This window comes from Notolepis coatsorum (assembly GCF_963971535.1).
Source record: "Notolepis coatsorum genome assembly, chromosome: 11".
Lineage (NCBI taxonomy): Eukaryota > Metazoa > Chordata > Actinopteri > Aulopiformes > Paralepididae > Notolepis > Notolepis coatsorum.
In genome coordinates, this window is record NC_140175.1 from 36,241,611 (window position 1) to 36,269,346 (window position 27,736).

Genomic DNA, 27,736 nt, shown 5'->3' on the forward strand with positions numbered 1-27,736 from the left:
ACTGAAAATATATTTTGTATTATATTAAAAAATAAAATAAAAATAAATTGTATATAAAGTTTGCCAATAGGGATGTATCCGTAGTATTGGCAGTGTTAGTAGTCGTAATAGTAATCCAGTATATATTTTTTATTTTCTAAAAAATAAACCAGTTCAACACAGGTAACCACTTTTGCTTCATTTCTTTGATGTCTCAACTAGTATGCTCTAGTCCAGTGGTTCTCAAACCTTTCCTCGAGACACCCCAGCCGTTCCATGTATTTGTTAAATTCCACCACTGATTCACCGTGATTCAACTAATAAATGGCTTGTTAAGTTGAATCAGGTGTGCTGGTGGTGGAATTTAACAAATACATGGAACGGCTGGGGTGCTTCGAGGACAGGATTGGGAAGCACTGCATCTAGTCAATTTTGTGTTTTGAGCACAAAGTTCATCATAGATCTGGCCTCTTTATTTTGCTCTCAAAGTGCACCAGATTGATGCATTTAACTTTAAAATGTACAAACAAACAAAAAATCCGGGGGAGCATGTCCCCGGACCCCCCTAGAGGCTCCAAGGTCCACCCACTACAGTCTCACAAAATCCTGTGGGAAACACTGAAGGACCATATACCAGTCTTTTTGACATGTGGGTTCCAAGTAGGGATGCTCGATATTGGCTTTTTTTACCGATACCGATATACCGATATTGTCCAACTCTTAATTTCCGATAGCGATATCAACCGATACCGATATATGCAGGGTTTCCCCCCCCAAAAAAACGGAAGAATTTTAGGTAATTAACACTACATATATCTTGTTGTGGAATTAACACAACATTATGCATACTTTTGACAATAAATCAAATCTGAATTTCTTATTACTTGCTTGCCTGGGTAAATAAAGTTTATAGAAATGTAAAAAAAAAATTTAAAAAAAAAGAAATTTGAAAAACCGATACCGATATTTTCCGATATCGACATTTTTATGCCAATATCGGCCGATAATATCGGTAGGCCGATAATATCGAGCATCCCTAGTTCCAAGTCATTATTGCCTTGATACAAAAATCAAGATGCCCCTTTGTCATCATCACCAGGTTCCCATTACTTTTCACCGCAATTTGTACACATAAACTACACTCGACTTAACTGTCACCCGCTTCGACCTCCTTCTTCTTCCCCCCCTCCGCCACTCAGGCGCGCGTTCAAGCGTCAGTGCACGGAGGACGGCAGCTGGCTGGAGGGCGCCTGCGAGCCGGTGACCTGCGAGGCCCCCACCGGCCGTCTTCCACGGCTCCTACCGCTGCACCGACGGCTTCCGCTTCGACAGCGTCTGCCGACTCAACTGCTCGGTAACCGCCGCCGCCACGGCAACGGGAGGCTCCGCCCACACGGTGAGGCCGCTGCACGCTCCATGCAAGCAGGTCTGTCCCTCTCTCTCTCTCTCCCTCCCTCTTCCTCCACTCCTCCTCCTTTGTGTGCTTTCTTTTTGTCTTATTTTTACCTTTGGGCGGTCGCACTCTCGTCAGTCTCGGCGCCGAGACGGTTTCTTAATAAAGCCAGTGTTTCTACGTGATAGTCTTCTTTGGGACATGGGACCGGCATGGCTTTCTTTTGCGGCAATCGGGTCGCGGGCTTAAACCATTCCAGCTATTTGAACAATTCAAAGCCAAAACCATTGTAGACTACAAAGCCAACTAGATTAGATTTCAATTGATAACCGCTGGGTCGGCTGTGTGTGAAGACAGTTGAGTAGGTTCCATGTTGCCAGACTATTTACTTGCTTTGAATCACATCTGCTGTTCTGACTATCCATCTGTCAGTCGGTCTGTTTCTCTGTTTTCACAGCTTTCTGTTTGTTCTCCATGATTACCTGTCTATCTATTATGCCAGTGGTTCATACTGTTTCTAGTTGTCTATCCTTTTACACTCTTAGCTGATTGACAACTGCAATTGTAAATGTCTTTTTTCATTCCCTGTTGATTTCAGAACATTTCTGTCCACTGTCTGCTTTGCCTTGATCTCAATCAAACCGTGTGAAGTTGTACACTTACATGTGTACTATGCAATAACTTTTTACAATATATTTTCTTGTATCCCATGTATGTATTTAGGACCAGGTTCAAATAGAAACATAAATTCAGTTTTTTTGTATTCGTACCTTCACCTATCCACACTGACACGTCATTTACCTTTCTGTAACTCCACTGTAACAAAATAGATGAAGTTTGTATTTGAAATTAAATGGATTTCAAATACAAAGCCCATCTGATTCTAGTGTATTTACCAGGCATCCCTTAAAAACTTAAGATGCTTCAAAATTAGGTTGTCTACAGTGGCGGCCGCTGGGTACTTCGCCACTAGGGGCGCTATACCAAATATTTTGCAAACATGTACAGTACAGTACTGTACCACGCAAGACTCATGGCAAGACGTGAGCGATTCGACTCACGCTCACGGCAATGAATCGGCTCTTATGAACGAGTCGCTCAGCTGTTACTACAACAACACACAACCAGTCAAATAAAGTATAGTCTAGACTCTAATTCACAACTTGAAACACAATATAAATAGAAAAGTTAGAAACAAAACTCGCCCGTCTCCAAACACAGGCAGATCTCTCCCTCTCTCCTTCTCTCTCTCACACACAGCGCGACGTGGAATCGATTCGTTACACAATCAGACCTATTATATACCAAGAATAACTTCAGTATGAGTACAAGGGCTGTACACATATTTTGCATATTGTTAAACGAGCCAAGGCTAGCTATTAAACTATCGATATGAATCGAAAATCTGGGACCATGGTGTAAACAAGACAAACGTCTTTCTCTGGTCTGCATCCCCTTAACAATTGTGTGTATTGAGCCGTACTGTATTGTACCCATTCTGCAATCTGTTAATAAAGTTCTCATTCATTCATTCATTCAAACATAGACAATATTGAACAAGCCATAATCCACGGATTTTCAATCCGAGAGAGCTGCAGTAGTTAAATCAATGAGCCATCGATAAATAAACAATCAGCAATGTCTCGCTTCATGAATGGCCAGCAGTAGTACTGCTCCTAAAAAAACTATTTACAACCGTTAACGTTAAGCCAGTTAGCCCGCACCAGCCTAGTAGTACTACTAACGTTAGCTCCCAGAACGATAGCCAGTTAGCCCGCACCAGCCTAGTAGTACTACTAACGTTAGAGAGAGAGAGAGAGAGAGACTCACTGTTTAGTTGAAACGTCCAGGGCAGGAAACGTGTATAATCCGCCATATAGCTTGTTAGCCAAGTGTTAGCTCAGCTGAGCTCGTCGACGTTAGCACAACACTCAACAAGTACATTCCTTTGTCCATTTCCGCTCGAACAGACTGCAAACTACCTGGCGTTCTATCGCCATGCTCTAAGACAAACTCTAACCTTAACCAACTTTGAAAGAGTGCCTAAGCTTAACAGTCTAAAGAACTTGCAGTCACAGCACGGCACGCTCTAAGACAAACAACAGTCCTAGTACCAGGAACCAAGCTAGAAGCTAGAATTGGAACATTAGAAATTGGATTCGGCCAATCAGAGATCGTCTCTGTGAAATTCTGCCATAGAAAAAAATACTGGCGTCGGCCAATCAGAGAGCGTCTCCGCGAAATGCGGCTATGGAAATTCTCACGGAAGTTCACGCTGCTTTCTAGACCGCTTCAAATCGCGCTCGGATTCCAACATAATAGTCATATTTCAACGCACAACGCCGTATGCACTGATTGGCTGTGACGGAGACAGCGATCAAACTGTGACGCGCAGTCAGAGCGCTATCGCTTCTTGCCCGGGAGCGAGAAATACGAAAAAATAAAAAAAAAACGTCACTTCCTGCCCATGAAAACGCTGTTTTTTTATTTAGATAATAACGTTATATTGTGCATTGGAAATACAAACATACTTAAAATGAGTAAATATTATTCATTTTAAACATGTTTATATTATTTATAGGGCTATAAAACAAAAAACAAAACAAAAATGTTTTTTCTTCTTCTCTCATTTAACAGGTGGGTCGGCGCCCTAGCGCCACCAGTGGCGAGCCGCCACTGGTTGTCTATGCATGCAACCCAAACCAAGGGGTACTTAAAACAATGCAATACCTGCATTTCAGTCAGGGTTAAATAATAATAATAATAATATAATAATAATAATAATAATAATAATAATAATAATAATAATAATAATAATAATAATAATAATAATAATAATATAATAATAATAATAATAATAATAATAATAATAATAATAATAATAATAATAATAATAATAATAATAATAATAATAATAATAAATAATAATAATAAAATAATTAAACACCTGAATCAGTAATCAAGTCAAGTGTTCCTTTATGAATCCCCTTGGGGGAATAGCAGCATGGGTGGGGGTACAGGTAGGGTAGGACAAAGTGCAAGTAATAATGACAATAGTGATAACAGTAGTAGTAGTGAACAGTAGTGAGTGGCAGGATTCAATCAGACAGTAGTAATAGTGATGATGGTATACACATGGTCCAAACCGTAGTAACACACTGCGCCAGAGTTCGTGCAGTGTTGTTTTTATGAGTCAGATAGTCCTAACAGTTCTCAAGTTCACCAGCAATTGGCAGCAGTCCGTGCCCACGGTTGTGTAGAGCCTGATGGCTACTGGCACGAATGACTGACCGAGGCGGTTTGTGGTGTGTCATGGGGGGGGATAAGTCTATGGCTGAACGTGCTCCTCATCTTGGTTAGCTCCTCATAGAGGGGGTGGGAGGGGTTTTCCAGTATAGCATCCAGCTTTTTCCTCGTCCTCCTCTCTCTGCCACCACCTCTAGTTTGACCAGTTCGAATCTCCCACTATGGAGCTAGCCTTCGTCACCTTGCTTGTTCAGTTTGTTAGTGTATCTTGAGTTGATGCTACCCCCCCCCCCCCCCCCCCCCCCCCATCATACAATGGTGAAGAAGAGGACACTGACAACCACAGACGGTAAAACGTCTACAGTAGCCGGCTGCACGTGTTGAAAGACCTGAGTCTCTTCAGGAAGAACAGTCTGTTCTGTCCCTTCCTGTAAAGGGCCTCTGTGTTGTCCGACCAGTCCAGTTTATTGTTCAAGTCGTTTTTTCCAGTGTTTTACCATCTCCACCTCCTCCCATTGTATGGTGATGGGAGTGGGGGTAATTAAAGAGTTTAATTTAAATTAAATATTAAATCATAAAAGGGTAGGCAATTATAAGCCTCGGCTTCAGCCTACACCTTTTCACTAATTAAATTTTTTTGGAAGTTCTACTACTACGATTTGTAAATAAAAGACAGAAATAAAATCATTAATTTAATAAAATGTAAATTGTATAAAATAATTTGTAATGTTAAGTCGTCTTGGAGGCACGACTTTGACAATACAGATTGCTATTTGTGCAGAACTTGTCCCCAGGGCATCTTTTTCACAGAGGGAGAGCTTCTCTGTACTTCCCTGAAATCTGAGTTCAATATGTGGTCCGATATGTGGTAACTTGACACCTTTAGCTTCAGCAACACAGAAAGCTGAGTAGGCGTTGACATGTCTTGAAAGAATAATAAGCTGCTGACGTGGAATTCCTGGTAAATATCAATGCATGCTTGTTTTCCAATTTGCATAATCATTACTTGCATTCTCAATGAGGGTCATGGTGTAGAAATGCTGCTAAGCCATTTTCTGTACATTATTGAACAATTTGGTGGACATATTTATACAAATTGTTATTCAATATAGAATAAATTATTCCATGCACAATTCAACTTAATACCTTAATTATTATTGTGATGAATACAGTTATTTTAAGGGGTCTCTGTTTCCTAGTGAGCATACTCTTAACAGGAAGATCATAGTAGTACACAATGCATTACAAAGTAATAAGTAAGCAGATTGTTTAATAGTCCCTGCTAAATGCCTGAGGTATAGATTTATTGTTTGTCCATATTCAGATGTAAAATTTAAATAAACTATCTGTAACATCCAATCTTTGATAGCAATAAAGTATCAGTGTAGAATATTCAGGATGTTAAGTATGTCAGATTTAAATGATACATAACGCTGGGTGTCAACTGCATAACAGTGGTACAAAAATGACGAATAATATGACCAAGGGGGAGCATATACAAGCTGAACAAAATGGGATCAAGGGTTGAACCAAGGAATGAGCCGAAGATGAGCCACATTGAAAGATCTCTCTCAAGATATGAGGAAAACCTTCTGAGGGAAGTTCTATCTATACAGACACAGTGCTTTAGTTAATCCAGCAAGATGGTATCATCAATAGTGTCAAAAGAAACAGGCGAGTCTTAACAATACTAAAATGGAGTGATGACCAGAATCTGCATTAATATGCATATGATTAATGACTCTAGAGTAGAGCAGTTCCAGTACTATGCAGCTGGTGAAAACCAGATTGAAATGGGTCGAGCATATCATTCGCTTCTATTATTTCCAGTCGTTGTTTAGCAACAGCCTCTCCAACGATTTTTGAGACAAAGGATAATGTAGAGATTGGTCTGTAATTATGAGGGAGGGTTGAATCAAGGCCAGTTTTCTTTAAAAGGGGCTGAATACTGGCTTGTTTGAAATAGTCTGGGAACAAACCGGAGGATAGAGACTCATTTACAATAGAGAGAAGACAAGGGGCAATGACTTCTAATACCTCTATGAAAAATCTGGGGGTAGAGTGTCAAGGCCACAGGAGGAGAGGTGCTTGTGTGATACAATACCAAGCAGATTATTCAGGGAAATAGGGGTAAATTCACTCAACAATATGGGGGAGGCATTTGGAGGAGTTATACATGAGGTAGGGGAGCGTTATAGAGGTTTTGATACCCTGTAACCTTCTCAACAAAGTAAGCTAAGAATATATCACAATCTTCATCACAGGAGGCCAAAACAGTTAAATGTTCCCATGGTTTACAAGTCAATCAATGGTGCTAAACATAACATGTATGTAAAATGTGTACGTTTCTCTTTTTGGATTAATAAATTATATGCAGACAGTAACTCTATCATATGAAGGTTAGGGTTCTGCCACCTTCGTTCTGCTCTTCCACATTCTCTTTTTAGTTGGCGAGTATCATCACTTACCCAAGCTGATGGATTTGACTGCCGCATTGACCTTGCCCTAATGGGAGCAGTGTAATCTAAAACCGATGAACATAAAACATTAAACCGATCAACCAAGTAATTTACATCATGGAACTGGGCTACTGCACTGAGCAGAGAAAACAGGGAAATCATCAGCAGATCTAAAGAGACGAGAGTAAACTGTATGTTTTGGGAAAACAGAGGAAATAAAATCAGATAAATCAGATCAGACGCTACTATTGGGTTTAGGGGGGTCGATAACTAACAATACAGCGGATGGGGTATCACAATTGATTTAAAAGCTAGCAGTTTTCTCCACTAAGACACAGCTCAAATACTTTTTTAAGAGCCACAGCGAGGCCACCGCCACGACCAGTGAGTCTGGCAGCGAGGCCACCTCCACGACCAGTGAGTCTGACAGAGAGGCCACCTCCATGACCAGTGAGTCTGGCAGAGAGGCCACCTCCACGAGCAGTGAGTCTGGCATAGAGGCCACCTCCACGACCAGTGAGTCTGGCAGAGAGGCCACCTCCATGACCAGTGAGTCTGGCAGAGAGGCCACCTCCATGACCAGTGAGTCTGGCATAGAGGCCACCTCCATGACCAGTGAGTCTGGCAGAGAGGCCACCTCCATGACCAGTGAGTCTGGCAGCAAGGCCACCTCCACGTCTTATTTGCTAAATGCACAGGCATGGTGAGAGCTGATTCTCCTTCTTATTAACCAGCTGTGATTGGCTGGAGATAACGGAACTGATCCTTCTTATTAACCAGCTGTGATTGGCTGGAGATAACAGAGCTGATTCTCCTGATTAATCAGCTGTGATTGGCTGGAGATAACGGAACTGATCCTTCTTATTAACCAGCTGTGATTGGCTGGAGATAACGGAACTTTCTGATGAACAACTTGGTCAGAGTTATTGACAGAGGATCTCATACTTGTGAGAACCGGTATAGTGAAAGCTGGGGTTTGCGAAGGGAGGGATAGATGATCGATATGTAGCATTATCGGAACAGTCAAAGTGGTTGTTAAAATCAAGACCAGTAGCAACACAGTAGTTTGGTGGCAGGGGCAGGTGTCAGCTGATGAGCAGCGGAGGCAGCAAGAGATTGTTTGCTGGCAGGGGCAGGTGTCAGCTGATGAGCAGCGGAGGCAACAGACAGTTTGGTGGCAAGGGCTTGCCCTCTGGAGATATAGGCAAGTGGGTCGGAGAGGACTTGGAGCATTTCTTGACCCATGGCACTGCTCCAAGTTCACATGCGCAGGTCGTCGCATGGTGGGGGGCGCGTTATCAGCTAACATTAACTTGGCTTGTGGTGGGGAAAAAAAGTTAGAGAGTGTGGCAGGGACCGGCAAAGCCCAAAGAGAAGGCATTCCCTGAGAGTGGAGACTGGGCTGGGTGGCTCCAAAGCAGCTAGCCTCTCCTGGAGCTCAGTCTGTCACTGCAGAAGGTCATTGATGAGTCTTTGAATGGACCTACAGTAAGTTCAGACTGAATGCCAGAGATCTCTGCAGCGGTCACCCAGTCCCTCGAGTGAGTCCTATAAGTGGACGAGCCTAGTGCTGTATAGTATGTCCACAGCATGAACACATACATGTAGTATCCCATTGTCCCATGGGTGGCACATGTCACATACTGTACGTTCAGTGACAACCGTCTTGTGCACACAAAACATTTTGCCCAGAGCCCATTGAGAAATACAAGTTGTTTAGGGCCCACAAGCCCAACTAATTGGATTATTTTAAAAGCGAAAACCTACCCTAAAAATAATACTAAACCACAAAGTCTTACACATTGTTTTAATCGGAAAAGAAAACATCAGCTGCTCACTGAAACACACACGCATGCACGCACGCACGCACGCACACACACAGACACACACACACACACACACACACACACACACACACACACACACACACACACACTCACACACACATACAGGGTTGTCCTTGACCTCAGCATCTCTCAGGCGGTGTGGTGTTTGATGCAGTAAACAATGCTATGTCTTGGTGTGTGTGTGTGAGTGTGAGTGTGTGTGTGTGTGTGTGTGTGTGTGTGTGTGTGTGTGTGTGTGTGTGTGTGTGTGTGTGTGTGTGTGTGTGTGTGTGTGTGTGTGTGCATGCATGCACTCACACCCTCCAATTATAATGAGAGGATCACAGAGTCTTAGGGTGCTGAGTGCTTGCATGTATGATTCATAGACAGAAAATACTCCATTCTCTCTCTCGCTCTCTCTCTCGTTCTCTCTTTTAATCACCCTCTCTCCTCTCCCTCTCCCCCTACCCATGCCTTTATCTATGTCTCACAACCCTTCTCTCTCTCTTCTCTCGCTAAAACTCTATCCTCACTGCCCATTATTCTCACTACCTCTGTCTTCCCACCCCCCCTCCCCCCCCACCCTCCTCTCTCTCTCTACTCCCCCCCTCCCCTCACCCAGCCCTACTCAATTAGAATCTGCACTAATTAGATTGCCATCGATTTCCAGAATAGTCCTGCTAATTCTATTTGTAGGGATGCCACTGCGTTCTGACCAACTGGTGCGTTATCCTAGATGCATGTATCTATTTTATGAAGAAATCTGTCTAGTTTTCGGACATGTTTTGTGCAACAAGCAGATGGACAATTAAATCAATTGAATGGTATATTTCTGAGTGCGACCCTCTGTGTTCATAAAACATAATAGTCCCGAATAGTCCTGCTACCACAGACCTTTTGAAATGTATACACCTTTTAATCCTCCCCTTATCAGGCCTATTGGAGGACGGGACACCTGATAAGGGTTTGTGTTTCTGTCACTGCTATGGGATGGCAACTAAACTCAATGTCCTTGGCTTCTGTTTGTGTGTGTGTGTGTGTGTGTGTGTGTGTGTGTGTGTGTGTGTGTGTGTGTGTGTGTGTGTGTGTGTGTGTGTGTGTGCGTGTGTGTGTGGTGTGTGTGTGTGTGCGTGTGTGTGCGTGTGCGTGTGCGTGTGCGTGTGCGTGTGCGTGTGTGTGTGTGTGTGTGTGTGTGTGTGCGTTTGGTTTCCCAGGGCCCTGGGTCCAATGCGATCCGCTGTAGGAAGGACGGCAACCTGGACGGGCTCATTCCGCCTCTGCGCCGAGAGCAAAAGGCCAGTGTTCTTTACCGCGGAACCTCCACTACAGCCTCCAGTACTCCTGTAAGAAAGGCCACGGCATAGGTTGGTGTTCTACTTTTCTCCTTCTGTAATGCCATTATTCTACTGCTTGCGGTCCGTTCAATAATGACTACATAGTCTAACAGTTCAGTTATTATTACTGTTACTTAATTATTTTACTACAATACAGTTCATATTTACAGTACATTGCATGCTACATACTATACTATGCTATATTATACAATACAATTATACAATACTACTATACTACATGGCCCTACACTATACTATTATTATACAATACTAAACTAGAACATACACAATACATTTCGCAGAGTAAATTTTACTCTAACTGAGTCCATTGAGCCCAAGTGAGTACAATTTTACTCAGTTTTGAGTTAAATTTACTCAGCGAAATTTACTATGTACTACATGGCACTACACTATACTATACTATACTATACTATACTATACTATACTATACTATACTATACTATACTAATACTTTACTATGTTATACAATATTATACTATATTAAACTAGACTATACTACATGGCCCTGCACTATACTATAGTATACTATACTATTACTATACTATACTATACTATACAACACTAAACTAGACTATACTACATGGTACTACACAATACTATACTATACTATAGTATACAATATTAAACTAGACTATACTACATGGCCCTACACTATACTATACTAATACTATACTATATTATACAATACTAGACTAGACTACACTACATGGCCCTACACTATAATATACTATATTATACAACACTAAACTAGACTATACTACATGGCACTACACTATACTATACTGCAGTCCGTTCTCAGTGTGGGGTTAGGGTTCCAGGGGGTTTGATTTGTATGTATGTATGTATGATGTTATTTCATCAAGTAGAAGTTGTTCTCCCCAGTAAGGGGAATGACTATTGTGATCATAGTTTCACTCTCTCCACTGTCATCTCCTACAGTACTAGAGACAGTTATGGAATTCTGGACTTCTTTTTATGAATTGGGGTCCCTGAGATCAGATCAAACTGGGGGGGGGGGGGGGGGGGGGGGGGGGGGGGTTGCAGCCTAATGTGTATCAACCTGCTCTACCATACCGTACCATTCTATATGACACTCCTTTATACTACACCATAGTACTGTACTACGCTATTCACAATTACTTTGTGTTGCCTCTGGATTAGAGCATCAATACCTACAGTAGAATGCCCATTTACTTTACATTGACTTTACATTTTAAGGAATTTACCGCACATGCTTATCTAGTGCAACTTACAAAAAGTGCGACAATAGAATGACATATGTCATGTGCATCTCATTGTTGTTGTATTGAAGATGGAATAAAAATAATGATGAAAAAAAGAGAAAGTGTGTCCCCAGCTAGCCCACTGAAATAAACATCGGGACATTTGGTGCTGTTGGTTCCGGTAGAGATCAGAGCCAGGTCAGGACGGGTCAGAGCTCTAGACATGTCAAATTCACCTCAAAGGGAGTTCAAACGCTGATGCAACCACAGCAAACGATACATCATCACTTGATATCTCTTTGATGTGGGCATGGTTTGTGTACATGGTTTGTGTACACGGTATGTGCCGGCTCGGTTTGATGATATCTCTCTCTCTCTCGCTCTCTCTCTCCTCTCTCTCTCTCTCTCTCTCTCCTCTCTCTCTCTCTCTCTCTCTCTCTCTCTCTCTCTCTCTCTCTCGTGCTCTCTCCCTCCCTCCCCCCTTTCCTCTCCCACTCACACACACACTCACACACATACAGGTGAGGAGTGTGAGTTGACGTGCAGGGAGAGTAACAACGAGCGTGGTGATCCTGCCTAGCAACATGACGGCAGACAGTGTACTCAAGGAGCACTGGAGGAACCCGCCCAAAGTCAAGGTGTGTGCGTGTGTGTCTGTGTGTGTGTATGTCTGCCTCACAACTCCGACAGACGCACTTCACAAAGCTCTGCTGTCTTCGATCCCTCCTATTAGGAATTTGACACAGTGTGTCCATATCCTGGCTGTATTATCTACAATGCTCAGCCTCTCTCTGACTGTTATTGCCAAAGTCCATTGGTGGAAGAAGTACACAGTTCCTTTATCTAAGAGAACGTAGAAATACCCAGATAAATGAGTACTCTATGGTAAAAGTAAAACTCTACATAAAAAATTCTAGTCAAGTAAAAGTTGTGCTATTGAGTATTAAGTATCAAATGTACACATTCTGTATGACTGTGTATTCCAGTGCTTGGGAGTGTTCACTTCCCGATCCATTGACCTCTATAGCTTATGTTAAAGTGGTACGTGGTCCAGCTATGCTGCTCTGATTAAAGGTTATGTTAAAGTGGTACGTGGTCCAGCTATGCTGCTCTGATTAAAGGTTATGTTAAAGTGGTACGTGGTCCAGCTATGCTGCTCTGATTAAAGGTTATGTTAAAGTGGTACGTGGGGTCCAGCTATGCTGACTCTGATTAAAGCTTATGTTAAAGTGGTATGCCGTTCCGACTATGCTGACTCTGATTACATCCCTCTTGAAGTTGGCAGGCTTTGAAATCCATCGACGTATGCAATGTTTTCTATGCAAACTCTTTCTTCAAACTAACTAGTAACTGATGGGTACAGAATGTACTTGAGTAAAAATTGCAAAGTAAAAGTACAAAGTTCCCAACATTTTAAATATTCAAGTAAAGTATAAATACCAAAAAAATTGCCCCGTACAGTATTTGAGTGAAAATATTTACTTTCCACCCCCTGACAAAGCCCTGAACGTGGGGGCCTGAATAGTCCATGTGTATTTGCAACGTGAGTGCACTTTCAATGCAGGTAATTAACTGTACAATACCAATATTATACGTTTTTTCATCAGATGTGTTCTGATGTGCATGTCACCACCTCCCTCGCCATGTCTCTCAATGTCTCTCAAGGCCACCGAAGACAAACACTCCGTCCAAGAGTGTCTTGAAAGGAGAACCAGCCACAAAGCACCTTGGGAAATGAAATGTCCACCTCACCACCCACCCCACACAATCCACCACTACAACCATTCTTTTGCTCCTCTGTTTGACGCGCAGCCAGGAATGTCCCAGCCGACAAAATTACCTTACCAACCCGTGCCACGTCCCACGCAGCCCGCCCCCCCCGAATTTGGTGAACTCATGTGAACCGCAGGGCCCTCGCGCCGCCGCGGGTGCCGAGTCGTAAAGCTGGAGTTTAAAAGCAGCTTGTCGTCGGTAAACACTGTAATTTTCGGAAATTACCCTATTTACGCCGCACACGTATTAATAACCCTCCTCTTTGAATCAGATACACTCGGACCGCGTTGTATCGATTCGACGCGCCGACTGCCGAAATCGGCAGACGGCGAGATGGGAGGTAGTAGGGGTTAAATAGAGACGTTGCGTACAGTAGCTACTGTAAACGCCGGCCCCCCGAGGGGGCGCCGCTTGTACTGTGAAGTCATGAAATAATGCGGCGATAAGTGCCAGTCTAAATGGGAGCCGCTTGGGATCGTAATGATGTTTTCGGTCGGGGAGCTAAATGGCCAACCCCTCTTCCCCGTTTAACCTGATTTAAGTCAATGGTGTATAATTATTCAATTTGGTTTAAGCTGTTTTTGAGAGCTCTTTTGGTTAAAGAGGCGTAGCGGTGGGGGTTGAGGGAGGCGGTGGTATACACCTTAAAAAAGAATAAGAAATGGCCGTGGAGTTTTTTTTTTTTAGCAAGAGAGAGATAGAGCGATATATAGAGAGAGAGGGAAGCCATTGGCGATGGAAATGCATTTTGGACTGCAACGACCCCCCGCCCGCCCGCCCGCCCGCCCCCATCCACCCACTTCATTTGTTTTTGTTCCAGAGTTGCGCTGAGTCAGCAGCTGTTTGGCGGTGCTTGTTGGGAGGGCATGGGGTGGTGTTGGTTGTGGCGGTGGCGGCGGTGGTGGCGGTATGGGTATGAAATGATCTGTTTGTAATGGATTTGTGTAATTGATATGAATTATACTCTATGGTAATTTGAGGACGGAGGGAAGAGGAGGAGGCCGAGAGTGAGCGTGCGATAAATGCGTCCAGAGTGGGTGATTGCAAGTGGGGGGGGGGTTGCAATAAGATGAAATTGATGCAGAGTCCAGTGGCCGATGTGTGTTTCTCTTGGCGGCTTTCTCTTCTCCCTGCGTCGGTCCCTGTCGCTCCGCGGATGTGTGGATTCCAAAGCCACACGCACCTGCGCGCCCCCCCACACGCAGCTTATCTGACGCTCGTCACCCAAGTGACCTTCAAAAAGAGATGACGAGCTGCCTCGACGACAGGACAGAAGAGACCCGTATTTTGCCTGATGCGTATCCCATTCTTTCTGGGTTATCAGTCAGCCATAATTTTCCTCAGTACATTTTATAGGAGCAAAGTGCCGCTGCAAACCGTCTGATCTTGATTCCCACCGTAACCGTAACCTCCCGCTTAAGGACAGGGCTTTATTTTTTCTTATTCTGAAAAAGAAAACGTATCCCCTGTTCCCAGCTGTACTCTGCTGACTCTGAGCTTTTCCGTAACGGTGATGTATTGTCCTATTTGGGTTCCTGGTGTGCCCCACTTAAGACTCCCGGCCTCTTTCTCATCTCCCTCCATCTTTTAACGGCTCCGCACGCAGCCCCCCTCCCACCCCCACCCCCACCCGCCCCACCCTTCATCAGCAAAATTACCCTGTCACGCTCGCTGGTGGAATTAGTCATTTTCTATATGACTAATAGGTCTTGGGGACATGACCTCATCTCAAGGACAGAGATCTATCTTTATGGGGGTATCAGCGCCTCGGGGGACTTCAGGCCGGGCGAGGATCCCGAGCGACGGTGAAGGGGGGTGAGGCCAGGCCGCGATCACAGATGACCGTGATTTATGACTGCCGTGCCGTGTGAGGAGGGGAGGGGGGAGAGAGAGAGAGCTTCTGGATGACATCATCATGGAAGATGAAAGAGGAGAGAAGAGAGCAAGGGAGAGAGAGAAAAAGAGAGAAAGCAGCGGCGAAAAGTTTGTAGTTCTTCGTTAGCCGTAAACTAGTTTGCTCCGTCTTAATTTTTGGCAGAGATTTGGGAGATGTCGAAGGACATCCCACCTAACTTTGACCTGCTGTAAAGGCCCACTGTGCTGTGGAGTCCTGGAGAAAGTAGTTGATCGTCGGACTGCACCTCAGCACGTCCTCAGATGCTCTGTCGTTCCCCCATCGACCTCCACATCTAGCTTTTTTTCTTTCTTTCTTTTTTTTGCATTGATTTGCTGACGGCACTGAAATGAAAAATACCTTAGTTTGCAACTGTGAACCAAAGGAAAAGCAAAAAAAAAACACATCAACTTTGTGTGCTATCGCGACATGGTTGTGTAGTGGGGGTAGAAGGTGCGTGCGTGTGTGTGTGTGTGTGTGTGTGTGTGTGTGTGTGTGTGTGTGTTAGTCTGTCTGTCTGTCTGTCCGTCCGTCCGTCCGTCCGTCCGCCCGCCCGCGTGCGTGCGTGCGTGTGCGTGTGCGTGTGTGTGTGTGTGTGTTGGGGAGTTGAGGGGATGTTGAAATGGACTCTTTGAGGTCAACTAGTCTTTGCTGTTTATCGCACATTGAGGTCAGCCAGTCTTTGCTGTGTCTGGTACTTGTGGTCATGATGGCGGGGGACAACATGTTCCTACTGCGGAAAAAAAGAAAAAGAAACTTAAGGCAAATAGTCTCTTATATACAATCTCCCTTTACGCCTTAATACACACACACACACACACACACACACACACACACACACACACACACACACACACACACACACACACACACACATGCATGTACAGACATACAGTGCATGTAATACGCAGCAAATATCCCCCCCCCCCCCCCCCCCTCAGATACTAATGTTTCCCTCACATCTCATTGAAGAGAACAGAGGGGGTACAGGACCAGATTCCTCACATTCTGCAATGATATTTGAGAACATGCCGCTCTCTCTCTCTCTCTCTCTCTCTCTCTCTCTCTCTCTCTCTCTCTCTCTCGCCCCCCCCCCCCCCCCCCGGGGGCCCATGTCTCAGTTATGAAAGAACACCTTTATGTCACAATGAAGTTATATCATGTCAAAATCGATTTATTCAGCAATTGTTTCCGAAACGCAGAGCGGCTCGACGCAAATCAAAGGTGGCTTCGCAATGAAAACACTGCACGGCTACCATGCGAGCCCCTCGGGAGCCCCGTTGTGTTTTATGTGCCTGTGTGTGCGTGTGGAAAATACCCAGCGTCTCTCATGCAGTATGTGGATTGAATTAAGGTTTAGAAGAAGGATGTGTTGGCAAGGCTCCCTCTTTCACACACACACACACACACACACACACACACACACACACACACACACACACACACACACACACACACACGCACGCACGCACGCACGCACGCATGCACGCACACACGCACACACACACACACACACACACACGCACACACACACACACACACACACACACACACACACACACACACACACACACACGCACACATGCACACACACCACACACACACACACACACACACACACACACACGCAAGGAAGATAAGATTTATTTGGCTAACATTACGTGTCAAGGGATCAAAGGCAGCGAATAAAGTAATATCAACACTTGGGAACCCGGCGTGGGATGATGTGATTTACGACCTCGTCCGGTAACACTTGTGTTCATAACGCTGACATAACACTGTCGTAAACATGGCATAATATCTGACATAGATGTTCATGAATGTTAATCCTTTAGTGTTCCAATTCCAATGGTTTGGTGCAAAGTTGATATTGTTCTCGGTGTCTTTGTCAGGACAACTTGACATTAACCTTGTTAATTTGATGTCATTTTACCTTACCACCAAATCTTTTTTCTAACCATTCGATAATGACACCTGCTATGACGTATGTTTGTGACACCTTGTGTCACTTTTTATGGAATACGCTGCAAAGTGAAACTTTGTCTAGAGGCACTTCCTACTGTGAATGCTTTTAAAGGTATGCTATGATTAGCCCTTCATGAAACATGTAACTGTTTTACCTGATGCTATTGCTGATCTGATTATGCTTCTTGCCACTGCACAAATGGCCTTCTGTATTTGTATTTGATTTGTATGTTTTTGTTTAATGCCCTTGTTTTTATGTTTTTATGTTGAAACTTGTTGTGTGCCGTGTTGGTCAGGACTCCCTGGAAGAAGAGATATTGTGGGACATTCCTGGATAAATAAAGGATACATAACATTCTTTTATTTAAAATAAATTAAAAGAAAGTTGTAATGACAATGACAACTAGAGCAATGTCAACATTGCATTGAACGTGTCATAATCAACCGAGTGATTCATGCCTACAGTATGTTATGCCATGTTTGTGACAGTGTTATGTCAGTGTTATGAACACCCTCTTCAAATAAAGTGCTACCCGTGTCTTGGGTAGGAGCTCAGAATGTTGTGAATGTGTGTGGCGAGGCGGGGCAGGACAGGGCTAGGCGGTTTTACTGTGTTGGGAGAAAGAAAAAGAAAAACAAGGACATCATGAAGCTGTAAGGTACTTCAAGGTGGTTGACTTGGAGAAACACTTGACTTCAAGCCACCTTTTGCGCAAGGCCTGTGGAGGTTTAAACTTGGCTTGTTCGCAGAGGACGTCACACACAGGCGAAATCTGTTGATACAAGCAGTGGTGGTGAAGAAAACAAAAGGTCTTGCCAAATGATCATTAGATGTACTACAGATATCCTCGTAACTCTGTTAGTAGTTGATATTTTCTTAGACCCAACAAAGCAGTAGTACGTCATCGGCATATCAAGATATCGAGCATATGGTGACGGTTGATATATTCCGAGCAATGGCCCAACTTTGGTACGGGAAGAGGCCATGAATGTTCTGGTGTTTTATTTACCTGCCGGCGTTTCCTTTCACCGTTGGCTGGTAGACTCTCACTTTGTCTTTGCCAAATGATTCCCGTTTTGTCTTCATGTTGGCTCAAAGGGAGGAGCTATACGATGGCACTGTGTCAGCAAGGCAGCGATGACGAGGCATTTCTCGTCAAGTGCCCTCACTCTGTCAACGGGGCAAAATCATTACTGTAGTCAAACTTGATTATCCTTCTCCAATGTCCCCTTGAATAGTCTATCTTACATTCTGCTACTGTGAATATCAACATAAGATAAACATATATTTTGTCAAATTTATTTGATATGTGAACCCTATGTGAAACATTTTTGTCTCCCTCCACAGAGTATAGTATGTACAATGGGACTGAAGTGGTATCCACATCCAGAAATGCTCCACTGCATCAAAAGATGTGAGGTAAGAACTCTATCTCAATTAGAGGCAGTTAGTGATAATTGTGATTAGTGACTCCATAGGACTTCATGCTATTAGGAAAAGCAGACCAAACTAGTAGAAGTTACCTGCTGATCAGGCCTATGGCTCAATGTTTTATCATGCAATAGGGGAGATAATGACATTGCCTGAGTTATGGTAGAGGAAGTGAGGTAACGGCTATCTCAGTGTTGAGGAAGTGAGGTAAGGGCATGACTCGAGTTAGAGGAAGTGAGGTAAGGGCATGACTCGAGTTAGAGGAAGTGAGGTAAGGGCATGACTAGAGTTAGAGGAAGTGAGGTAAGGGCATGACTCGAGTTAGAGGAAGTGAGGTAAGGGCATGACTCGAGTTAGAGAAAGTCAGGTAAGGACATGACTCGAGTTAGAGGAAGTGAGGTAAGGGCGTGACTCGAGTTAGAGGAAGTGAGGTAAGGGCATGATTCGAGTTAGAGGAAGTGAGGTAAGGGCGTGACTCGAGTTAGAGGAAGTGAGGTAAGGGCATGACTCCAGTTAGAGGAAGTGAGGTAAGGGCATGACTAGAGTTAGAGGAAGTGAGGTAAGGGCATGACTCGAGTTAGAGGAAGTGAGGTAAGGGCATGACTCGAGTTAGAGGAAGTGAGGTAAGGGCATGACTCGAGTTAGAGGAAGTGAGGTAAGGGCGTGACTCGAGTTAGAGGAAGTGAGGTAAGGGCATGACTCGAGTTAGAGGAAGTGAGGTAAGGGCATGACTCGAGTTAGAGGAAGTGAGGTAAGGGCATGACTCGAGTTAGAGGAAGTGAGGTAAGGGCATGACTCGAGTTAGAGGAAGTGAGGTAAGGGCATGACTAGAGTTAGAGGAAGTGAGGTAAGGGCATGGCTAGAGTTAGAGGAAGTGAGGTAAGGGCATGATTCCAGTTAGAGGAAGTGAGGTAAGGGCATGACTCGAGTTAGAGGAAGTGAGGTAAGGGCATGACTCGAGTTAGAGGAAGTGAGGTAAGGGCATGACTCGAGTTAGAGGAAGTGAGGTAAGGGCATGACTCGAGTTAGAGGAAGTGAGGTAACGGCATGACTCCAGTTAGAGGAAGTGAGGTAAGGGCGTGACTCCAGTTAGAGGAAGTGAGGTAAGGGCATGACTCGAGTTAGAGGAAGTGAGGTAAGGGCGTGACTCCAGTTAGAGGAAGTGAGGTAAGGGCATGACTCGAGTTAGAGGAAGTGAGGTAAGGGCATGACTCGAGTTAGAGGAAGTGAGGTAAGGGCATGACTCGAGTTAGAGGAAGTGAGGTAAGGGCATGACTCGAGTTAGAGGAAGTGAGGTAAGGGCATGACTCCAGTTAGAGGAAGTGAGGTAAGGGCATGACTAGAGTTAGAGGAAGTGAGGTAAGGGCATGACTCGAGTTAGAGGAAGTGAGGTAAGGGCATGACTAGAGTTAGAGGAAGTGAGGTAACGGCATGACTCGAGTTAGAGGAAGTGAGGTAAGGGCATGACTCGAGTTAGAGGAAGTGAGGTAAGGGCATGACTCGAGTTAGAGGAAATGAGGTAAGGGCGTGACTCAAGTTAGAGGAAGTGAGGTAAGGGCATGGCTCGAGTTAGAGGAAGTGAGGTAACGGCATGACTCGAGTTAGAGGAAGTGAGGTAAGGGCATGACTCGAGTTAGAGGAAGTGAGGTAAGGGCATGACTCGAGTTAGAGGAAGTGAGGTAAGGGCATGACTCGATTTAGAGGAAGTGAGGTAAGGGCATGACTCGAGTTAGAGGAAGTGAGGTAAGGGCATGACTCGAGTTAGAGGAAGTGAGGTAAGGGCATGACTCGAGTTAGAGGAAGTGAGGTAAGGGCATGACTTGAGTTAGAGGAAGTGAGGTAAGGGCATGACTCGAGTTAGAGGAAGTGAGGTAAGGGCGTGACTCCAGTTAGAGGAAGTGAGGTAAGGGCATGACTCGAGTTAGAGGAAGTGAGGTAAGGGCATGACTCGAGTTAGAGGAAGTGAGGTAAGGGCATGACTCGAGTTAGAGGAAGTGAGGTAACGGCATGACTCCAGTTAGAGGAAGTGAGGTAAGGGCATGACTCCAGTTAGAGGAAGTGAGGTAAGGGCATGACTCGAGTTAGAGGAAGTGAGGTAAGGGCGTGACTCCAGTTAGAGGAAGTGAGGTAAGGGCATGACTCGAGTTAGAGGAAGTGAGGTAAGGGCATGACTCGAGTTAGAGGAAGTGAGGTAAGGGCATGACTCGAGTTAGAGGAAGTGAGGTAAGGGCATGACTCGAGTTAGAGGAAGTGAGGTAAGGGCATGACTCGAGTTAGAGGAAGTGAGGTAACGGCATGACTCCAGTTAGAGGAAGTGAGGTAAGGGCATGACTCCAGTTAGAGGAAGTGAGGTAAGGGCATGACTCGAGTTAGAGGAAGTGAGGTAAGGGCATGACTCGAGTTAGAGGAAGTGAGGTAAGGGCATGACTAGAGTTAGAGGAAGTGAGGTAAGGGCATGACTCGAGTTAGAGGAAGTGAGGTAAGGGCATGACTAGAGTTAGAGGAAGTGAGGTAACGGCATGACTCGAGTTAGAGGAAGTGAGGTAAGGGCGTGACTCCAGTTAGAGGAAGTGAGGTAAGGGCATGACTCGAGTTAGAGGAAGTGAGGTAAGGGCATGACTCCAGTTAGAGGAAGTGAGGTAAGGGCATGGCTCGAGTTAGAGGAAGTGAGGTAAGGGCATGACTCGAGTTAGAGGAAGTGAGGTAAGGGCATGACTCCAGTTAGAGGAAGTGAGGTAAGGGCATGACTCGAGTTAGAGGAAGTGAGGTAAGGGCATGACTCCAGTTAGAGGAAGTGAGGTAAGGGCATGACTCGAGTTAGAGGAAGTGAGGTAAGGGCATGACTCCAGTTAGAGGAAGTGAGGTAAGGGCATGACTCGAGTTAGAGGAAGTGAGGTAAGGGCATGACTAGAGTTAGAGGAAGTGAGGTAAGGGCATGACTAGAGTTAGAGGAAGTGAGGTAAGGGCATGACTCGAGTTAGAGGAAGTGAGGTAAGGGCATGACTCGAGTTAGAGGAAGTGAGGTAAGGGCATGGCTCGAGTTAGAGGAAGTGAGGTAAGGGCATGGCTAGAGTTAGAGGAAGTGAGGTAAGGGCATGACTCCAGTTAGAGGAAGTGAGGTAAGAGCATGGCTCGAGTTAGAGGAAGTGAGGTAAGGGCGTGACTTCAGTTAGAGGAAGTGAGGTAAGAGCATGACTCGAGTTAGAGGAAGTAGGGTAAGGGCATGGCTCGAGTTAGAGGAAGTGAGGTAAGGGCGTGACTCCAGTTAGAGGAAGTGAGGTAAGAGCATGACTCCAGTTAGGCCTTGTCCACACGTACAGTACACAGGTATTTTTGAAAATGGGATTTTCCCTCGTTTGTTTACAGACTAAATCTGTCAGCACCAACAGTGTTTTAGAAAATCTCTCCTTTCACAACAGCAACGCAAAAACGTCACTTGAAATTACTTGATGGCACAACCTGTTCTGCGCCGTTTTCGTGTGAACGGTAGACCAAAAAACGCACATAAAATACTATGTTTTCCAAAATATCCATATGCGTGTGGATGGGGTCATTAGTAATGATGTCAGCGTTTTCCACAAGCTCCAGTTTCACCCGTCATTGCATCGTTTTATGAGACGTGTGCGTTTATTATGGATATAACTGTATATCATTTTGTATGGCCTATATTAAAAAAGAAATTGCACGCCCCCCACAAATCGCACCCTGGTACACGTACACGTAACATCAACACATTGACAAGGTTTGATTGAGACATTGTAGATCAGGGCAAAGCAGACAGCGGACAGAAACATTCTGAAATCAACAGAAAATGTAAAAAGACTGAGCATAATGACATAAGAGCAAAATGGCCACTGTGTGAATATGGTCCATTATAGTAGTCAGTCAGTCAGTTAAAATAACACGCCAACATTTTTGGAAATTAGCTTATCATCTCCAGAGAGAGACAAGAAGATAGATACCAGTTTCCTCTCTGTGCGTTCAGTAAAAAGCTACTGTATCTGGCTGCACGTTAGCCTAGCTTAGCACAATGAGTGCCGGTTAGCCTTCGGGAGAGGTGTTAGTTGGACAATGCCACCATTAATTGTGCTAAGCTAGGCTAACGTACAGCCAGATAGCTTTCTACTGAACGCACAGAGAGGAAACTGGTATCTATCTTCTTGTCTCTCTCTGGAGAAGACGGTAAGCTAAAATGTTGGCGTATTCCTTTAAGACTGTAGATGAAAGCTGGAAACAAAGACCCCCTAGCTGGCGGTCAGAAACCTTTACTATCAAAAGAGCCATTTTTCCCCCTACCACAAAATAAAATTCCTCTGGAGCCGCAAAACCAATTTACCCTTAAAATGAAGATAACACAGTGTATAGCATTTTATATATAGTTATCCCCAAGCATACCCCACATTTAGCATAAAACGCCTGACAATTGCATACCCAAAGTAATTTGCGATTTATTATACTTTATACTTATAGCACACAGTTTGTTGCATTAATGGAATTATAAAGCAACAAAAAGAAATTGTTGGACTTTTTATTGCTGTTTTTACCTGTTATAACAAAGGAAAACCTCAACCTCTTATAAAAAAGACCTATACTATGCTGTGTAGACCTATTTTTAAATCAAACACAGAAGAGGAGACAAAACACTGGTGTCTGTAGACCGACTTTGAAATAAAACCCTGAACTATCCATAGTTAGCTTACTGGGGGGTCGGAAACTCAAGATTAGCCACTTGCAGACGGCAGGGAGAGTCACGGGGTGTGACGTACTATATATTTTAGTTGATGAAATATTTTAGTTGACAAAATATTTTAGTTGATGAAATATTTTTTCATTTCAGTGTCACAGTATGACATCGATCTCCAAAATAAGAGATTAAAAAAAAAAGTTAAAAAAACATTTACATTTTTTTTTTTTATATATATTTTTTGATCAGGGAGCCGCAGCTGATTGGCTAAAGAGCCGCATGCGGCTCCGGAGCCGCAGGTTGCCGACCCAATATAGACACATATGGAAAACAGACAGAGAGACAGGGAAGCAGATAAACTGACTGGCTGGCTGGCTGACATTCAGAACAATAGACAGCAGAACAGACAAACCGTCAAAGCAGGTAAACCGCCTGGCAACGGAACCTCATGAACTGTCTTCACTCAGCTCTTTAGGGCCAGACTCTCTCACTCACACACACACACACACACACACACACACACACACACACACACACACACACACACACACACACACACACACACACACACACACACACACACACACACACACACACACACACACACACACACACACACACACACACACACACACAATGAATGCATACAAAGTACTTCATCATCAACTATCATCAACAGATAATGTCCAGATGTAGCGTCTTGTAGCTTTTTACAATTTGCTGTACTGGACAAGTGGACAGTAAGACAGACAGACAGACAGACAGACAGACAGACAGACAGACAGACAGACAGACAGACAGACAGGTGCTACCTGCCTTGAAGGCTCAAATTGACCAAAAGACAGATTGAGCCTCCATGATTGAAACAGTTGGCAGGAGTTTAGCTTGCAGTCATATCAGTTAAAGCCTCTCTTTTCCCCCTGCAGGCTAGTTCATTTGGGAGAGAGGTTGAAAATACAGCTCTGTTTCAATGCATGGCCAGCTAATTGTTCTCCCTGGGGAGACCTGCTGTTGATGGTGACGTCAGTCGCCATGGATACTGGCACAGGAAGAGACAGTTGTCAGTGGAAGCCAATTAGACAGGGGCTTTGATTCCCATTGTTAGTATGAAACACTCGAGCCACACAGGGACTTATACACATACATTTCAGAGAATCCCCTGGTTTGAAAATGACAGAAAACCTGGCACTAGTAACAGTCTAACCACAGGTTCTGATGTCAATCATATTTTAGTGTATTCTAATGAAGGCAATCAGACTAATTACATTCACGTGGCTCGTTATTTCATGCATTTACATACAGTACTACTAATATATTCTGATGTCACTGCATTGACTGAAATAACTTTATTAGCACACACCAATTAGCACATAACCTTATTAGCGTGGCACGTGGCAGTCCACAACCTATCCATTCCTTCTATAAATCTTGCATTTGCATTCCACTGTGAAATAATTCCCTTCCACTGCATGGTGTCAAACGGATGATGTCATCCACACAGTTTAGGCAAATTGGATAACCCAAATGTATAAAGCAAGAGGGGAAGGCAGGGCCGAATCCATAAATCACCTTATTGGAGTGTTTTGTGCAGTGCATAGTTTATGGTGTCCTCAGTTTGATTTAAACGTCTGGCCTGCTCATGGCTTAAGAAGTCACATTGAAAGATGTGGGAAATTATGTTCTGGATTAATCAGCAAATACACCCCGGGAACCTCAAAAATGGCCCGAAATCTGCTAAGGAGGAACATAAAACTATAAGAATAGGCTTAGAATAGGCTTAGGTTTCAACCAGAATTGTATTAAGTATGGCCACCCTCATTAATGAGGTCGCTCAGTCCTCCTAATCTACCCCACAATGCAAAGCATCTAACACATCCTCTTTCACCGTGAGCTAACATTAATGGTAACATCGGCTACCAAAAAATAGATCTAATGTCAGCTACAAAATGTCGCAGCCTACTCTACTGTAGCTAGCTATGAAAGACTATCTGTGATTAATACTGACATGGCAGCTCTAATGTTTGGTAGGAAATGTTAGTGCGGTTGCCTCTTTTGCTTTTTATTTAATTTGTATTTATTTATTTTGATTGATGTATGTGTCCTTGTTTCTGACACAGCCTTTCATGGGAGACAACTACTGTGACTCTATGAACAACAGAGCTTTCTGTAACTATGATGGAGGAGACTGCTGCCAATCCACTGTCAAGACCAAGAAGGTGAGTAGCATGGTCCAAACACACTGATGATGATGATGATGATGATGATGATGATGATGATGATGATGATGATGATGATGATGATGATGATGATGATGATGATGATGCCGATTGATGATGATGATGCTGGATCTGAAGTAGGCCATGTCCGGGAATCCGTCCCGCACTTGATTTTTCGACTCCAGACATCCGGAATTGCAAGTCGACTCCAGGAGGAGCCGTGGAATTCGTTCATTCTTATGCATATGCGTATCGTTAAAATGTCAAGTGTGTATTAGTGTTGCTTCACCTTTACCTAGCAACAGAGTCAAGCACCTAACACACTACAATAACAAAGTATGGAGAGAGAGACAGAGAGAAAAGTGAAAATAAATGGCTGCTTTCACGTCACCCACATCCCATCTCTTTGGAATCGAGGATCAGAAGGCAAATAAAGAAGCTGTGTCTGCAATTGACTCTTGGAATCGCCATTTTATTAACATTTATTTAACCAGGCAGATCAATTAAGAACACATTATTATTTACAATGACTGGTCTGGTGAGAGGACGAAAAGCTCATCTCAAAGGATAACAAAAGAAAATGTAATAATACAATTAAGTTAAATAGAAAAGAGACAGTACATACTTCACAGAGGTAAGGGGACTAATTTATGTAATGGTATGTAATACATGAAGCAGAACAGTTGCAGGTGTGTGTGTGTGTGTGTGTGTGTGTGTGTGTGTGTGTGTGTGTGTGTGTGTGTGTGTGTGTGTGTGTGTGTGTGTGTGTGTGTGTGTGTGTGTGTGTGTGTGTGTGTGTGTGTGTGTGTGTGTGTGTGTGTGTGTGTGTGTGTGTGTGTGTGTAAACAACTCTGCGATAGAGTCCTTAAAAGTAGTCCATTTGATTTGGTATCAAATACAACAAAATCCTCTGAAATTGAATAGTTTAGTAATTAATCTCACTGAGTGACAGTAGATAGTCCGTAAAATGTTCTAATAATAACCCTTACCATTTCAGGCACAGATTCATACCACTGAATTTGTAATCCCCTCCGAAACCCTTATTGATTCCTCCTCATCCAGCCCTGTTCTTAACCCCCCCCCCCCCTCTTTGCCTCACCACCAGCCTCAAATTACTGTTGAGCCCCCGGCTAAGAGGTGGATGTTATCACTCCATCTATGTCACTCAGCTGTCGTACTTGTAGTCCTGTCCCTGTGTGGCTGTTGTAGTCCGGGGGGCCGCACACGTTTATTCCACAGAGAAGTCGTGTTTCCCCCCCCCCCCCCCCCCTTAACCCTTTCACCACCACACTACAAACAGTTAACGCGTTCACTGCCGCACTACAGAAGGTTAACCCTTTCACTACCAACATTACAGAAGGTCAACACTTTCACTACCACACTACAAAAGGTTAACCATTTCACTACCACATTACCGAAGGTTAACGCTTTCACCACCACACTACAAAAGGTTAACCCTTTCACTACCAACATTACAGAAGGTCAACGCTTTCACTACCACACTACAAAAGGTTAACCATTTCACTACCACATTACAGAAGGTTAACGCTTTCACTAGACACACTACAGAAGGTTAACCATTTCACTACCACATTACAGAAGGTTAACGCTTTCACTACCACACTACAAAAGGTTAACCATTTCACTACCACATTACAGAAGGTTAACGCTTTCACTAGACACACTACAGAAGGTTAACCATTTCACTACCACATTACAGAAGGTTAACCCTTTAACGTCGGTTAACCGTTTGTAGTGTGGCAGTGAAAGGGTTAACCTTCTATAGTGTGGCAGTGAACGGGTTAAAGGGTACGATATGTGATAAGATATTATGCAAGTCAATATCCAATTATTTTGTTGTTATCTCGAATACACAAGATGAAGGAGCTTCAATATTATGGATGTGGTCCATTCTTAAATATTCAGTGAATATGGTGCGGCTGATTGGCGCAGTGGGCAAGGCGCTCACCTCTAACGCAGGAGACGCTGGGTTCGAGCCGTTGCTACCGGCTGGCCGGTCGTTCATACTAACACAATTGACAAGTGTTAGAGGGTGGGAAAAGCCGGTGGGTGGGGACTTGACGCTGTGGACAGCGACTCCTACAGGTCGGTTTGGTGACGCCGGTGCGACGGAAGCAGGAAGTGACGGGGGCAGCGTGAGCCTCCCACGCGTTACTCCTCGCCACTGAGAGTTCGAGCTGCTGCGGCGAAAAGATGCGACAGGCTGCCTCCTCGTGTACCGGAGGGGACACGTGATGCAAGGCTTCTGTCCTCATTACAACCGACCTGTG

At 44.2% G+C, this 27,736-nt stretch overlaps 1 protein-coding gene across 1 annotated transcript in view; it reads left to right on the plus strand.

Moving 5' to 3' along the window:
- The first annotated feature begins 1,223 nt into the window (after positions 1-1,223).
- pappaa (pregnancy-associated plasma protein A, pappalysin 1a) overlaps positions 1,224-27,736 on the plus strand; it is a 50,761-nt gene continuing 24,248 nt past the window's right edge. The window contains exons 1-5 of the mRNA XM_084325118.1: positions 1,224-1,375; positions 10,118-10,267; positions 12,003-12,119; positions 18,462-18,533; positions 25,347-25,445. Coding sequence (XP_084181244.1) covers positions 12,066-12,119; positions 18,462-18,533; positions 25,347-25,445 — 225 coding nt within the window. The 5' untranslated portion in view covers positions 1,224-1,375; positions 10,118-10,267; positions 12,003-12,065. The remainder of the gene's footprint in view (positions 1,376-10,117; positions 10,268-12,002; positions 12,120-18,461; positions 18,534-25,346; positions 25,446-27,736) is intronic.